The sequence below is a fragment of the Triplophysa dalaica genome, chromosome 10 (genome assembly GCF_015846415.1).
Source record: "Triplophysa dalaica isolate WHDGS20190420 chromosome 10, ASM1584641v1, whole genome shotgun sequence".
NCBI lineage: Eukaryota > Metazoa > Chordata > Actinopteri > Cypriniformes > Nemacheilidae > Triplophysa > Triplophysa dalaica.
Genome location: NC_079551.1, coordinates 14,023,063 through 14,037,935, shown reverse-complemented (window position 1 = coordinate 14,037,935; position 14,873 = coordinate 14,023,063). Strand labels below are relative to the sequence as shown.

The following is a 14,873-nucleotide window of genomic DNA, read 5'->3' as shown; positions in this document are numbered from 1 at the left end:
GTTTACCGTAAAATACTTTTGTTAAATGTATTCGTATGTCTAAAATAAGTGTTTTCCGATCGGCTAGTGACATTAAATTACCGCGAGAGCAATTCGAGTGCTAAGCCTTGGAGTAACTCTCGCGGTACTTTGGTGTCATACGTGCATCAGTCTGCGCAGCGCCGCCGTGGAGTTGTTTACCGTAAACGACATATTGTTAAATGTGTTCTTACATCAAAATAAATCCGGTTTTCCTTATTGTAGAGTTTATTTACTTATAATTTAACGTTGTGTGTTATATTTTACCAAATGGGCTTTGTAAGTGTTTAAACAGGAAACCATATAGGGCTCACGGCTAAAATCAGTCATATCCTTCTTCTGAGGCTACCAAGAAAAAGGTAGAAAAAGTAGAAAGGTTAAAATACTATTGTAGCGTCATGTTGGCACTTGCTTACTTTTTCTGTCGGTATAATCTTGTAAAACAAGTTTTGCATCTTTGTGACACAGCTAGCAGTACAGCTAAAAGTTAGTAATGTCATGTGATCAGTCGCAGCAGATTGTCTCTCAGCTTCCTTTTTTAGAAACTATTATTTGGACAATAAAACAAGTATATACACAATAATACAGTACTCTTGGGGAGTAAAATGCCTTAAGGGACTTACAAATGTAAATAAATACATTTGTCAAAAAGCATTCAATTGAACCTAATTTTGAAGACCATGTAGATGATGAACTTGAAAAAACATTATTTTACAGGTAATGACCATTTTTATTGCTATAATTGCCTAGACAACGAAACCTCAATAGATTAAATATTTTCCCCACATAATTTTATTTAAACTACACCTCAGCAAAAAAAAGAGAGAAATTCAAACCTTACAGTTAATCGGTTTCTTTTACAGAAGCATTAAATCTTATTAAATAATTGGATTCCTTGCAGCACATTTTGCACATAACAAAAGTGAACAACACACACTTCATGTTTCTCATGGTCGCTGCGAGTTCTCTGGTATCATAACCATGACCTCTCCCTCCATGACCACTTTGTCTTTGACAGTGCAGGAAACAGAAATGAAAGCGAAGGACATTTTGATTTTTTTTATCTCTGCTTCCGCCACCACCTCCTCTCCAATGTAGAGGGGTGCCGGGAAACGTATTTCCTGATAGAGAAAAATGCAACCTTTGCCGGGCAACTTGGTCCCCAAAACTGCTGAGATCAGACCGTTGATCAGCACTCCGTGAACAATGGGGGTCTCGAAAGAGGTCGTTTTGGCATACTCGGGGTCGAGGTGGAGAGGATTTGTGTCTCCAGTGAGCTCAGCAAAAAGCGCCACATCTCTGGCACTGAATGATTTTGCAAGTGACGCTCGTTCCCCGACGTAGAGCGACCTGTGCCTTACTGAAAGAGGTGGAGGAACTGTCAGCCTTCCAGAAAATGCAGAGTTGACAACACAGCACATACTTCGGCTGAAAATATTTCTGGTCAGAATAAACGTCATTTTTCCAAGGTATGTGTTCTGTAGGGTCTCCTCAAGATGTCAAACTCTCGCCTAATTGCAATTCTCGGCTATTTCCAGACAAAGCTAGCAAAAAAGGTGACACCTGCAATGAAAAATAAAACAACTTTGGAAAACTTGGAACTACAATGGGGCTCAGTGTTTGACAAAATGAAATAAAAACAACACAAACACTAAACGCAGTTGGTTGACTTAAAGCCTACATTTAAATAATATTATTTATGTCAAGTCATTGCTGGGAGATTTACAAACAATTAGTAAGCTCTTTACTGACATCTACTGCTAATTCAAAGAACTCAAGGTCAGGGCAAAAAATAAACCAACCCACATATTCCAAAGTTTAAGACTTGATAAACAATATTTAAAAGTATCAAAGCTTTAGATGCAATGTTGGAAAATCTTACCTGTATGACCCTAAAAGCACAAGCCTCATTCTGATAAGATCCCAGCAACGTCAAAGCACTCCACAGTTTCACCAGCCCCCTGTGTGAAAATGCATACATGTAAATAGAAAACAATTCTATATTTAAATGTTCCTAATCCTAAATCTTTAGAGACACCAAACTTTAATATTACAGTTCTGTGCATTAAAAACATTCTGCTTTAATGCAATTGAAGCAGATGAAGCTCTTACTTGTTGTACACACGTAGTATAGCTTTTAGTGAGCTCGGATCGAACTTAAGCAGATCAAATGGAAAAGCAGCTCCAACCTGCCATACAGAAGAATAAAACACTATTCAATGAAGCACGGACTATATACAACACAACTAAAAATCTAAACAAGCAAAACACAGATTTTCTGTTCAGATGGAATTTGTCTACTTGTTTCACTTTCTTTACATGCATTCTATAATGTAATACACACTATTTGCTCACCTCTCCATACAGCTCCTTAAGAGCAGAAATGATCAACTGTTTAAACTGTGCGTCAGAAAAACTTCTCTTTCCATTCTCCAAATCTCTGACAGGAGAACAAAGAAAATAATTAATGTCATTAATTAATTTTATTACAGGACATCAATTGCTATCTTGGCAAAGTATACAGTCCAGATCAAAACTGACCTGTCTCATGACACTTACAGGGATATCTTCATATAGTGATAGACAGAGGCGTTTTTGTACACATGTCGCTCAAAGGTTGTGGGCTCCTCCATAATTTGTAGTACTGTGGTTGTAAAAAAGAATCTGTGATCTGTTTCGATAAAGGAAGATAAACATTTGTAATAAAAGTCAACAAGATGAACATAATGAATGATTACTGCCAATGAGTGGTATTGTTTATGCTAGATTTGTTTAGCTCTATTAGAATTAGTTGGACATGTAACATAATGCCACGAAGAACAACAAACACCAAAATAGAAATTCTAATGGATTAAATGGGAGTTAAATTGATGTTAATGGTAAATAGAATGGTCTCCGTTGGCCTCTAATTGTAATGTGTTTTGGTCTATGGGTGGGAATAAGACCCAATGCAAGCTACTTAATGGATTAAGTAATGATTTTAATGGTAAACAGTCGATTAGTCCATGGTGGATTTGTAATAAAATCCTTTTGAATTGATATTGTTCAGAAAGGTACACCACGTAAATAACCATTATACGCATGTACCATTTAGTATCATGCTATATTAGAATCTGACAACGTATGTTCGTCTTACATGTCTTGTACCGCACATTGTTGGCAATCACAGCATTTTGCAACTCACGCGCGAGACCCTAACCATAAAAACAGCAAAACTCCAAAATGTATCAATCCATTGAATCAAGAGCATTGTAACAACGTAAATAACACGTAAGCGTGAATAACAAAACTACAAAACTTACACAATCACAACCTGTCAACGTCCATCACGTGCAGCACCCCCGACGCCTTCTTCTTCTGCTGTTTTATGGCGGATTGGCAAACCCACGAAAAGGCGCATTACCGCCACCTATTGATCTGGAGTGTGGAGAGTCCTTAGGAAGGAAGAAACAATAATTTATCAAAAACGGTTATTTTAATACCTACATTCTATCTATTGTTCCTGTGTTTATAAGGTATTTAAATACTATTTACTTAATGTGAAATCCCTCTCTTGAATTCATATTTACTTAAAGCTAACTTAATTTCTACTTCTGTATGATTTAATGCTATCTTTGCTAGTCTACTTCTTCATTTCCATCCACACCCACATGTGCAGGTACCCAGATGAATTTTAATAGTATCCTTAACTGCCTTATTCTAAACAAACTTTGTAAAACTTCAAATACTAAGTCTTGCCTAGCTTCAGATTTCACCCATTGCGCCATGCATTTCCCTGTCTTTATATTCTCGCGAGAACAGCGTTTTACGTTTCTCACACAAAATCAAATGTCGCGAGAACAAGACAATTCGTTTTCCAACATGCTTTTAAACCTCGCGAGAACAACACATGCGACTCGTTATCAAGATAACAGATAAACTCACTTTAATTGAATTTATTTCATATAGAGTTATAAAACATATAAACATCAAGTAAACTTACTCAAGTAAAGCAATTAAGATTACACTAAATAAATGGTTTTATTATTCATGGTTGCATGTCTTTTTCTTCCGACTTTTCTTAGTCGAATGTTATTTTATTGATCGATTTATTTACTGGGATTAGTTTGAGTCATCCAAATGTCTCCATGCATTTCTCAGTTCTATGGAGAGTTGCGCAACTCTCATTCAGAGAGAGACGCCTTTGGTGTTATATGGGAACTTCCTGAATACGAGCTTCGTTTCAGTTTTCATTTCTGTGCAGTTTGCTTGGAAATAAACAAATGCTTTAATCGTCAGCGTCCACTGCAAAGAACACAAAGTTAGACGAATAAGACAAATATTGGACAAAACCATTGGTCATATGGTAAGTTTATGTGTGTGTTGCTCTGCTCTCACTGTGTTGTTTTGCCTTCACGAGCGCGGTTTCTATGTTGTTTCGGTGTTTACCATACTTACCATACTTATTACAGTTCCGCGTGTAAAATGTGTTTGATATATTTTTACTAATCTGACAAAGCTGTAAAACAATTACATTTAATGCTCCCGTTTTTTCCTCGACATTGTACCGTGCACTTTTGATTTCTTGAATGGTATAGGAATAAGGAAGTCATTTAGGATCCATATTATTGATGCAAACTCATGCTATTACTCCACACAACTTATAATACTATATCTATACTATAAAATTTACGGTAATTAACGGGATATGTCCACAGTACGTTTTAATGATATAATATAATATAATATAATATAATATAATATAATATGATATAATATAATATAATATAATATAATATAATATAATATAATATAATATAATATAATATAATATAATAATTATAACAAAATACAATATAACATTGTTAACTAATCTTGTTTGTGCGGTTTTTAGTATTCAAGATACAAGTATGGCTGCCCTAGATGCTTCCAGCAAAATAAAAGAAGGTGGGTGCTTTTAATAGTTCTGCCCTTCATTCTCTACAGGTATGTGATGTTGTGTGTTACATCTTATTAATAGTGTGAGATCTACGCTTAGTTTCACATCGAAACATATCTGAGATTAATGTAACATTGCTGTTTTCCAAGCGGAGGATGTGGCCCGGCAGCTAAGCGAAGCCATCAACTTCAGAGATAAAGAAGAAGCAAGCAAATGCCTCGAGCAACTGTTGGATCTGAAGCTCCCTGTGTGTGTCAAACTCAGACCAGAGGCATACAGCCAAGAAGCCATCAGGTATGCTGTCAAACCAGTAGTATGTAAGCCGGCATTCTTTTTGTTGAGGATCAAACCTTGTTATGATGTTCTCCTGTGTTCTGATTGGCTGCAGGTTGAGGGTGGGCGTGACGGATGCGATGTCAGATGTTTGCATCCCTATTACATTGATGGTGCCTGTTTACTTGACCATATCAGAACTGAAAGAGAAGGTAAATAATGTTCTTGTTGGTTTATAAGGTATGTTCCAAGATCTGTTGTTTTAATGGATTTTGGACTTTGACTTCCACGCATCCAAAAATCTCCCCAAAATATACAGATCAGTAAGGACTATGGATTCCTCCCGGCCGTCCAGCGCTGGGTGATCGGGAAGCGTCTCGCCCAGGACAAAGATTCGCTGTATCAATATGGGGTCAAAACACACGACGACTCAGCCTTCCTCTTTGTTCTGAATGCCAAGGTTGCTAATCTGAGCCGGGAGCAGGAGAAGAAAGACAAAGGAGAGAAACTCATAGACGGTAACGAGACAGATTTATTTGGTTACATGGTGTAGCTCACACACAAATGATTGATTCTTATGTGTTTTTATTGAAGATATCATAGAAAACATGGAGCTTCTAGACGTTGCCGGTGCATTACCTCCAGATGTGCTTCCAAAGCAAGATATTGCTTTACCTCCTAAACCTAAGGTAGTTTTTTTTCTAATTTTGTCTATTTATAATGTTATCTGTTTATCGAACCACCAGATTTGGTTCCCAAAACACTTTATTTATGAATCATTTTAACACAATTGTTTATTTTCGTATTGTGTTATTTACTCTATTTTATTTCCGTATAAACAACATATTTTTCCTCTGTTGTTTAGGAAGCTCTATTTGTGCTCGCCTAACATACTAGAAACCAAAAAGTAACATTACATACATTATTTCTGTATTCTTTATTTTCTCTTTTATGTAGCATCTTCCGTTCTATTAGAGCTGCCCTAATGTTCTGGAAACTAAAAGCTAATGTTATATTTACGTTGTCCCAACGTTTATTCTATACAGATTTTATAATCTGATAATTATGTTACAGCAGATTGGATGGTCGTGTTCAGAGTGCACGTACCTGAACAAACCCACCCGTCCCGGATGTGAGATGTGTAGCACAGCCAAACCCGAGAACTACAGAGTTCCAGACCTGTACCACCCAGATGAAGAGGAGACAAGGAGACTTCAGCAGGAGGAACTGGCTAGCCTGCAGTACGAGCAGGTTAGCTGAATGGACATCATATATTGGACTGCTTGAGCAGATGCTGTTTTTGTTGCTCAGCTGGTGGAGCGTAGCACAGACAATGACATGGTTGTGGATTTTCTCAGGGATTGCACATACTGATACATTGTATATTTAATTTACTGTGAGTCGCTTTGGATAAAAGCATCTGCCAAATGCATACATGCTAATGTAAGTGTTATGTAAATAAATGGCTACGCTGATTTTTTGGATGGGTTAGGGTCAGGATTCTTAGATAGAAGTCCAAGTAAATAATAGGTTTAATAATAAAGACATAGAAAATTAAAATAAGAACAGAAAGTTTCCATTTTGTTTGTGCAATGGGTTCATTTCAAAACAATTGAATTACACTTAATGTAGTCACATCACGTGTTGTTTTTGGTTATACAAAACCAAACAGCAGAGATATGTAAAGCGCAAAAAAGTGTTCTTGACACAAAATAAATTCAAACCCTTTTAATTTAAATGTTATTTCAATAGTGCTTTTGACAATTAGGCAATGTTGAAAAGCGGCTTTACCGAAATACATTTTAGAACATACAGTAGAGACATAGAAAATAAGAAATGATGAAATAGAAAACAATTATGAAATATATAGATTACATTGTGGTATATAATAAAAGTCTTTTTATTGAAAGACACTTTAATTTATTATGTTCTCAAGATGTTACGTTGGAATTACACTAGAATTTGAAGCCAGTGGCACAGGAATAGAAACTCGGCACACATCCCTTTATGATAAAGAGTTTATTGCTACAAACTAGGGCTGTTACAATATCCGTGTATTTTTATTACACGGTTATCGCAGATGAAATCACGATAACGATATTATAACACTGCTATTCACCTTTTAAATTATAGATAATGCTATTATTCAAATTCATTGCCAACCACATACAGGCGTTTACAATTATTTACAATATTATCATTGACATAATATCCATAAGCGCTGTGATAAATATCACGTGTATCGTCCTTGCAGGTATACCACAGTATACATAGTATAAAATACAGCAAAATATCTAATAATTGTGTCTGGTTCCTCTAGTCTATGATGGCACAACGGGAGAATAATTATCGTGACCTCTTGGAAACAGATACTCGCAGTCTGGTGGGTAACACGGAAGAATTGGATTGCGCAATCTGCTTTTGCACCATCCCGCCGGGAGAGGGCGCTGTACTGCGAGAGTGTCTGCACAGCTTCTGCAGGTACTTTATGATGGGTTTATTGAGTTTATCTTTAAAACAGGCTTGAACCGCACACGGAGGTATAACTTGTGCATGTCTCCTGCAGGGAATGTCTTAAAGGAACAGTGGTGAACTGCACAGACGCAGAAGTTGCGTGTCCTTTTGTTGACCAGGAGTACTCCTGTAACTGCAAACTTCAAGACAGAGAAATTAAATCTGTAAGACAATAAAAATTGTAATGGTTTAGGTTACAATACCATTATGAACCATCAGCTGTTTACCATTAAAACCTATATACTGTAAATATCTTTATGTAGTGTGTTTTGGGTCTTATTCTAGTGGGTGATTTATTGGTTATCATCCGCCATATAACATCCCACCAGTAGAACTCAACACATTACCACTAGAGACTCAACAAGTCATTAAAACCAATACAATCCACATTAAAATCAATTAAAAAAACTTGTATTTATTGTGATTTGTCATTTTTTTCCCTCCAGCTTCTTTCCCAGGAAGAGTATCAGAAGTTTCTGGAGCTGAGGCTGAGCATCGCAGAGTCCCGCAGCGAGAACAGTTACCACTGCAAGACGCCCGACTGCGCAGGCTGGTGCATCTTCGAGGACGACGTGAACGAGTTCACATGCGACATCTGCAACGAGTCCAACTGCCTTCTATGCAAAGTAAGCACGTGCACTTGTCAACTTCTATTTCTTTTATTGAAGATAACCGTTCGAGAAATTAGCACTAGAACTAGAAACTAACACAAAGCATGTGCGGCGTTACAGGCCATTCACAAGAATATGAATTGCAAGGAGTATCAGGATGATCTTCGTGTGAGAGGACAGAACGACGCAGCAGCCCGACAGACCACCGAGATGCTTGAGGTGGGCAGAACATTTTTGGCGTAATAGAAGGGATCATTTTTAGATATTGATGGAAATTATAAGCTGTACGTTGGTCATTAAAACACATGCTAATATTTGACCTCAGCAACTTGTCCAAACCGGCGAGGCGATGAACTGTCCAAAATGTCAGGTGATCGTCCAGAAGAAGGACGGCTGTGACTGGATCTGCTGTCTGATGTGCAAGACGGAGATCTGCTGGGTGACCAAACAAGCTCGATGGGGACCGCAGGTCAGAGATTTCGTGCTGTATTTTATGATAGTACGGTGTGTTATTAAATTCATTGAGAAAGCTGTGATCTGGTTATGTTTTGTCACCGCAGGGTGCTGGAGATACATCAGGTGGCTGTAAATGTCGAGTCAACGGAGTTCTCTGCCATCCAAAGTGTCAGAACTGCCACTAAATGCCGATCGCTGCTGATTTACTACGTCTACACAACACTTTTACACACTCCATCTCGACTCAGTATGGGTCAACGTGCTTTATTTGCTGTGAAAGAAGCCTATCAAATGTTTACTGCCTTTATTTGGCCGAAACATTCACATTAATTCAGGACTAGATATTCTAAAGACTACTGATCTGCGTTTTAAACAAAGATCAAATCAGGAAAAGAATTTGGATGTTATTATTTAAAGATAGAAAGCGCCTTTAATTTATTTCGATGCATTAAATGACATGGCATGTAGATGTGGCTACACGTATTTAGACCAAAGTGTTTACGCTAAACTGATGTCTTAAATCACTACTATTTTTACGTAAAAAATTTGGGACTTGTGCAATAATCAAAACGTTTTTTTTTGTCATCAGCGGAATAATGGCGCTTTGAAACGAATTGTAAGAGGTTTCGTGGTGCATCTCGACTTGTAAAAGGGAATTTTTTTGTTTTCTCTGCAGTTGTAAGCAGGCTTGCGATTTTCAAAATGTAACCAACCAAGATATAATTGAAACTATGAAGGTTGAAATAGGAAAAAAACATTCTTGACTAATGCAGAGAAATTCCGGAAAACAGAAAGGGCTCTAATTGAATGTATAGTTTTGCACATTTTTTATATACCAAAAATATCTATCACAAATATCAAGATGACAGATGAATTAAAACGAGAATATTTGTTTTGCAATTCTTTACTATATTTTATAAATGAATGAAGCTGGCACAAAACATTTATGACTTATTTGAAATAAACATATAGTAGCTCTTTTATAGACATGATATAGATTTTGTGCAGTAATTAATTCAATAAAACATATTTCTTGTACTCTATTATTTTTTTATTTAAATTATTTTGCAGATGTTTTATATACTAAAAAATATCTATCCCAAATATCATGATGACAGAATACTTATAATTAACAACGAGAATTTATTTTGTAATTCTTTGCAATATTTTATAAAGCTGGCACAAAACATTCATGACCTATTTCAAATGGACTTATAATAACTCTTTTATAGACATGATATAGATTTTGTGCAGTAATTAATTCAACGAAACATATTTCTTGTACTCTGTTATTTTTATTTAAATCAACATGGTCAAATGTGACAAAATTAAAGACAATTCATAAGAATCTGTGCAAAACAACAAGCAAGAAACATGTTCTTTAGTGCAAAATAAAAGCATGAGTAATTATGTGTTTATAAACAGTAGTTCTGCATGGATGGCATGTTATTTAAATAATATATATACATAAATTAAACAACAAAGACGAAAGGACCATGAAAATTAACCACTTGATGTTACCTAAGTGAAATGCTGTGTTTGTGGTAGATGCTCTTATCTGGAGTTACACAAAACTGACTATAAGAGCAAGGATCATTGCTAAAGATAAAATCTGTAATTAAGGACGTTTAAAGAAAAATCTAGCAAAAACATGAACATATAAATTGTGAGCATAATAAAAAGATTTGTTCATTCACATTTTACTGCATATATTTGTGTGTACATAACATCCTACACAGAACAAACATTTCTGCATTTAAAGGGTTCTGAACAGCTTCAATTGCCAAATCTACAAAATATTTTGGTCTCAATATTCCAGGGCTCGTTGTTCATAAGAAATGCAAAGCAAAACTAATTTCTACGTTAAACATTCGATAACCTTCATAAAATGGTTACTGAATTGCAAAATTGAACTGAATGCAACAACTTGCGCAACAACCGATAAAACATGAGCCTACACTGTTGCATTTCTTGCGTAAACTTGCATTCAGTTTGTATGATTACACTTTTAAACAATATACATAAATGTTTGAATGTTTTCTTATGCACCTACATTTTAAAGTGCATTGTTTAAAGCGTTAAATGTCGAACCATTTACCTTAAAAAATTATTCTGCAAACACCTTAACCCAAGTATCGGTCTACAGTCTCATGATTTATTTTTCCCTAAATATTTCGGACTTAACACATCGATCGTGAGGACAAACAACATGTTTGAATATAATTTCTACAAGCACATTATTTATTATTCCGACTTCAGTCGAGTATGTATAAATACTTAAGAAAAAAAAGGCAAATAAACCAAACGAACGCAGACATATTTACAGGTCCTCTCATATAAACGCTTCCAAACGTCGCGCTATCATTCTGTCTGATTAGTTGGCTTCTTTAAGGGAAGAGTATGTCCAGTTTAGGGGCCCATTCAAGAGCCGAGTTCACCATGGCCAACGCTGCAGCGCCCAGTGCCACAGTCAGACCCATGACCGCCAGCCTCATGAAGCGTCGCGCCGTGGGTCGGGCAACAGTGACTTTTCCGTGCTTGGCCTCAAGGGTGCGCTGCTGTAACTGCTGCTCTTTTCTTCGCCGTCGGAGCACCACGTCCGGACGCTGCTGGGTGGACGCCAACTCAAAGTCTGTGAAAGTGGAGACGGCGGTTCTGAATGAAAGCAAACGTGTGTTTAGATCAAGTAGGCTGTATATGTAATGACTGATTTTATGATTAAATTTGACTGTAGGTTGCCAACAATAAAGTCAAATGAAGTGTATGGACTCACTCCTGACTGCGTTGATGGACCCCTCTGGCCAGCTCGGATGGAGGAAACTGTACGAACAGATCTCCTGCACGACTGATCAGAGTTTCGTAAGGCAGATCTTCTGGGATTCGAGACAGAAGATGATGCATCATGGCCATATCACACTCACATTCCAACACCTCCTCCTCACGGTGAAGAACAATCTGAGGAGAAATGATGTTTTGTAACGTTACAAAATAGATAGACTGTGCACGATGCAGAGAAAACCCTTTTTAAAGCAAAGGTAAGGATCCGTACACAATTTAGTTTGTTATGCTGCGTTTTTTTACATTATCACAGAGAACGTACACAAAAGAACAAATTGCGTTTTTGATCATCAGACAAAGTAGCCCAGACACAAACGAATATCTCAATTATTTATTCGGACGAGTGCACGACTCGGGGCTAAAAATAAACTGCCGACCCACTTTCCTGGAGATCACACCAAACAGCCTCGAAGATTTGGAAAGATCAGTCGGAAGAAAACGTACCACAGCGGCGAAGTAGATGGGCATGAGGGGATGGCAGGCCAGGAAGAAGTCGTACAACCGAACGACATGACGGAAATCTGATAGTACGTGTCCAAACCAGGTGATGAGCCAGCTGAGGGCGAATATGGTGCCGACTTCAGCCCTGCACACGAAATACAGACATGCTCATTTTAACAAATTAACGGATTTTTATAAAAACAAATGTTGATGATGACGATGACTAAACATTGCAATCCCGACATAACAAATGTGTCATCAAAGCCAACATAATATTTTCATTTCTGGATATTGCAGATGCTTTTTTAAGGTCTTTCAGTAATTTGATCAATTCTTGTTCCCTGGAAATCAAATAACTTTGTCCCTTTGCTAACACTATGCTTTACATTAATGTAATATAATAATAATAATAACTTTATTTTATATAGCGGCATTAAAAGTAGCATCTCAAAGCGCTTGAAATAAGAAAATCACAAAATATAATAAAAATCAAGGACAATAACAACAAGATAGAAAAAAACAAAGAACAGATAAGAATAAAAACAGAGGAAAAATATACTAAACAAATATAACAAAGCAAAACTAGATATGCACATAAATCCCAATATACTCACTGTTGCATAAAGTCGTAAACTTCGGGGTTGACTCGTTCTATTATGGGCATCAGGTAGTTCAAGATGTGTGTAGTGTTGTCCATAGTTGGGTCCATAAAGTCCCTGTGATGCATGATGATGTTAGTCAACACGATCACAGAAAATCCATACAACCATTAAAAAATCTGATCGTTCCAAAATGTCTCTCCAAGAATCTGTTATTAGACATTAAAAACCTTCCGACTGGCTCAAACCTGAGATGATGCGTGGAGAGTTTCTCAACCAGGGCAGTGGCGAGCCGTTCCCCCAACACCAGCAGGAAGGTCACCACGATGTCATGGTAGCCCTGATAATAGTGCAGCTGAGGGTTTTTCACGAGCACCCGTAGAATAATGTCGATCAGCTCTTCCTGAAGACCCGCACGCTGCTCGTCCGGCATCCCTGCGTCCGACACGGAAAGCAAACTCAGAACCGGCTACAGGGATCAAATAAGCAGAGAATGCACTTTCTGCTCACCTGGAGGGAAGCGGCGCAGGGACCGCTGAACATCTAGCAGCACTTGGTTGAAGTCCTTGTTATTGTCACGGTCTATCATTTCTGATGGACAGAAGGCGGTAAAAATCATTCAGCTGTTGCAAAGTACTTGAGGATGTCACCACAATAGGAAAGGTAAAATAAACCCTTTGCAATCTTGATGCAATCATGCACATTGATGTTTGACATATCTCTTACCTAGCTCTTCCGGTATCTGGTCTACAGACACATTGAGCAGCCTGGGCCAAACCTGACGCCGGATCTCATCGGTCAGCAGACCGCCTTCGCTGATGGCCATACGCCTCAGAGTGGCCACGTCCACAGGCGTCACGTTCAATGCCTGACTGATCTCCGCCGTCTTCTTCTTCCGTCTGGACTCGGCATCTGCCATCATGATCACAAGAGTCAGTGCTGAAGCAAACCACAAGAACGCTGCAGTCCCTCACACACACAACAGTTTCAATCGGTTTTTCAGCAGAAAACTGCTTGACAGTGAGACGTTGACAAATATTTTTAACCTTTGCACAAGTGTGTTTATTGGAATTTTTGCAAAACAGCTCCCAGAGGGACATTCAAGTAAAATGGCCTATTTCTTATGCAAAATCCAAATTCACACAGATAAAGCTCTAAAATAATACACAATGTGTAATGACAAAATTTCCAACTTACACTTCCTCCATCTGTACATACAGATATTATATAATTACGTTTTTACTAAATTAAATGATGTACAGCCCTCGAAAAACAAGTATATCAGATCAAATGACGATGAGCCAAACATTACTCATTCAATATCATTAAAGACCAGTACACACACAAGCTGTAATAGATGTAATGGTTAGAATGGGAATTGTGTTGTTTTTAATAGATTCATAATGGTTCCTATGGGTGTAAGTCTTCTGGTAATGTGTTGGGTTTATTTGTGGGAAGTTGTCTAGTGGATAGGAACCAATGAAACCACTACATCCACTACCCAAAACATACTACACTAAGAAATGTTGTGATGGTTTTAATAGTATAGCTGATGGTTCATAATGATATTTGTAACGAAAACCAACATATTTCTATTGTTTCTTTATCAGATGATCGTTCTTAACTTCACATGTTTTCTGGGATCAGATCATTTATACTGTACGCAAAAACAACTTAATTAAACCAACACACCTTGTTTTCCAAATCCATTCAATTGCGAAGACGCGCCGACGCTCCGTGATTTCTTCATATTCGTTCCTAACGCTAATGTCCCTTTCCTCCGGACCTTCACTCGTTTAATCCCGCTACATCATTTTAATTCAATATACAAACACCGGATCGACTATTACTTAGCATGACAGCTAATTTATGAGGCCACATCATCACATCCAGGCCCTCGTTAGCCGTTAAAACTCATGCTAAATTAGATCAAACTATCTCACCGATCTATACGACTCATGTCAAAGGTTTTAAATACGCGTTTCCTTCACAACCGGACCGCGATCTCAGACTCTCATTTGTGTCATTTCACGAGTGTCGCTCCAGAATCTGCAGCTGTAGCATCATGTGTGATGTTTATGAAGAGGATTCTGGGAAGTGGAGTTTTAGGAGCACGCGCGTACGGCGGTGGGTTCACGGCGAGGGTTCAAAATAAAAGTTGCCACAGTTCTTGAACATGCAGACCTTCAACCTAATGTTTGAACA

General features: G+C 37.6%; 3 protein-coding genes across 7 annotated transcripts; 1 reads left to right on the top strand and 2 right to left on the bottom strand.

Moving 5' to 3' along the window:
- Positions 1-147: 147 nt before the first annotated feature.
- Positions 148-3,776, bottom strand: LOC130430134 (ribonuclease P protein subunit p14-like). 5 transcript variants are annotated; one of them, XM_056759115.1, is made up of 8 exons: positions 3,553-3,776; positions 3,321-3,452; positions 3,155-3,212; positions 2,578-2,689; positions 2,374-2,458; positions 2,131-2,207; positions 1,901-1,979; positions 1,366-1,581 (listed from the first exon to the last, which is right to left on the bottom strand). In XM_056759115.1, the coding sequence occupies exons 4-8, from the start codon at positions 2,649-2,651 to the stop codon at positions 1,510-1,512; spliced, it is 387 nt and encodes a 128-aa protein (XP_056615093.1). In that variant the 5' UTR covers positions 2,652-2,689; positions 3,155-3,212; positions 3,321-3,452; positions 3,553-3,776; the 3' UTR covers positions 1,366-1,509. The 5 variants fall into 5 exon arrangements, with proteins under 5 accessions (XP_056615091.1, XP_056615093.1, XP_056615095.1 ...); XM_056759117.1 differs by lacking the exon at positions 3,155-3,212 and having other exon boundaries at positions 2,578-2,662; XM_056759114.1 differs by lacking the exon at positions 3,155-3,212 and having other exon boundaries at positions 3,553-3,775.
- A 389-nt stretch (positions 3,777-4,165) lies between these two features.
- Positions 4,166-9,833, top strand: LOC130430132 (ranBP-type and C3HC4-type zinc finger-containing protein 1-like). Its single transcript, XM_056759110.1, has 13 exons — positions 4,166-4,363; positions 4,892-4,944; positions 5,086-5,230; positions 5,325-5,421; positions 5,529-5,727; positions 5,804-5,898; positions 6,284-6,460; positions 7,530-7,690; positions 7,776-7,887; positions 8,170-8,349; positions 8,455-8,553; positions 8,660-8,803; positions 8,895-9,833. The coding sequence occupies exons 2-13, from the start codon at positions 4,908-4,910 to the stop codon at positions 8,973-8,975; spliced, it is 1,527 nt and encodes a 508-aa protein (XP_056615088.1). The 5' UTR covers positions 4,166-4,363; positions 4,892-4,907; the 3' UTR covers positions 8,976-9,833.
- A 149-nt stretch (positions 9,834-9,982) lies between these two features.
- On the bottom strand, positions 9,983-14,741 carry LOC130430133 (TBC1 domain family member 20-like). Its single transcript, XM_056759111.1, has 8 exons — positions 14,361-14,741; positions 13,395-13,580; positions 13,179-13,259; positions 12,917-13,103; positions 12,684-12,785; positions 12,073-12,214; positions 11,564-11,745; positions 9,983-11,445 (listed from the first exon to the last, which is right to left on the bottom strand). Exons 1-8 carry the CDS (start codon positions 14,416-14,418, stop codon positions 11,178-11,180), a joined length of 1,206 nt encoding a protein of 401 aa, XP_056615089.1. The 5' UTR covers positions 14,419-14,741; the 3' UTR covers positions 9,983-11,177.
- Between the last annotated feature and the right edge of the window lie 132 nt (positions 14,742-14,873).

Bases quoted from the DNA above. Each gene is read 5' to 3' on its own strand.
- LOC130430134 (XM_056759113.1), bottom strand. From the start codon at position 1,478: ATGACGTTTATTCTGACCAGAAATATTTTCAGCCGAAGTATGTGCTGT.
- LOC130430132 (XM_056759110.1), top strand. From the start codon at position 4,908: ATGGCTGCCCTAGATGCTTCCAGCAAAATAAAAGAAG. The intron at 5,422-5,528 runs GTAAATAATGTT...CAAAATATACAG, and splicing joins TATCAGAACTGAAAGAGAAG to ATCAGTAAGGACTATGGATT. The intron at 8,804-8,894 runs GTCAGAGATTTC...TTGTCACCGCAG, and splicing joins AAGCTCGATGGGGACCGCAG to GGTGCTGGAGATACATCAGG.
- LOC130430133 (XM_056759111.1), bottom strand. From the start codon at position 14,418: ATGAAGAAATCACGGAGCGTCGGCGCGTCTTCGCAATTGAATGGATTT. The intron at 13,260-13,394 runs GTAAGAGATATG...TCTGTCCATCAG, and splicing joins CCAGATACCGGAAGAGCTAG to AAATGATAGACCGTGACAAT. The intron at 11,746-12,072 runs GTACGTTTTCTT...ATTTCTCCTCAG, and splicing joins CCATCTACTTCGCCGCTGTG to ATTGTTCTTCACCGTGAGGA.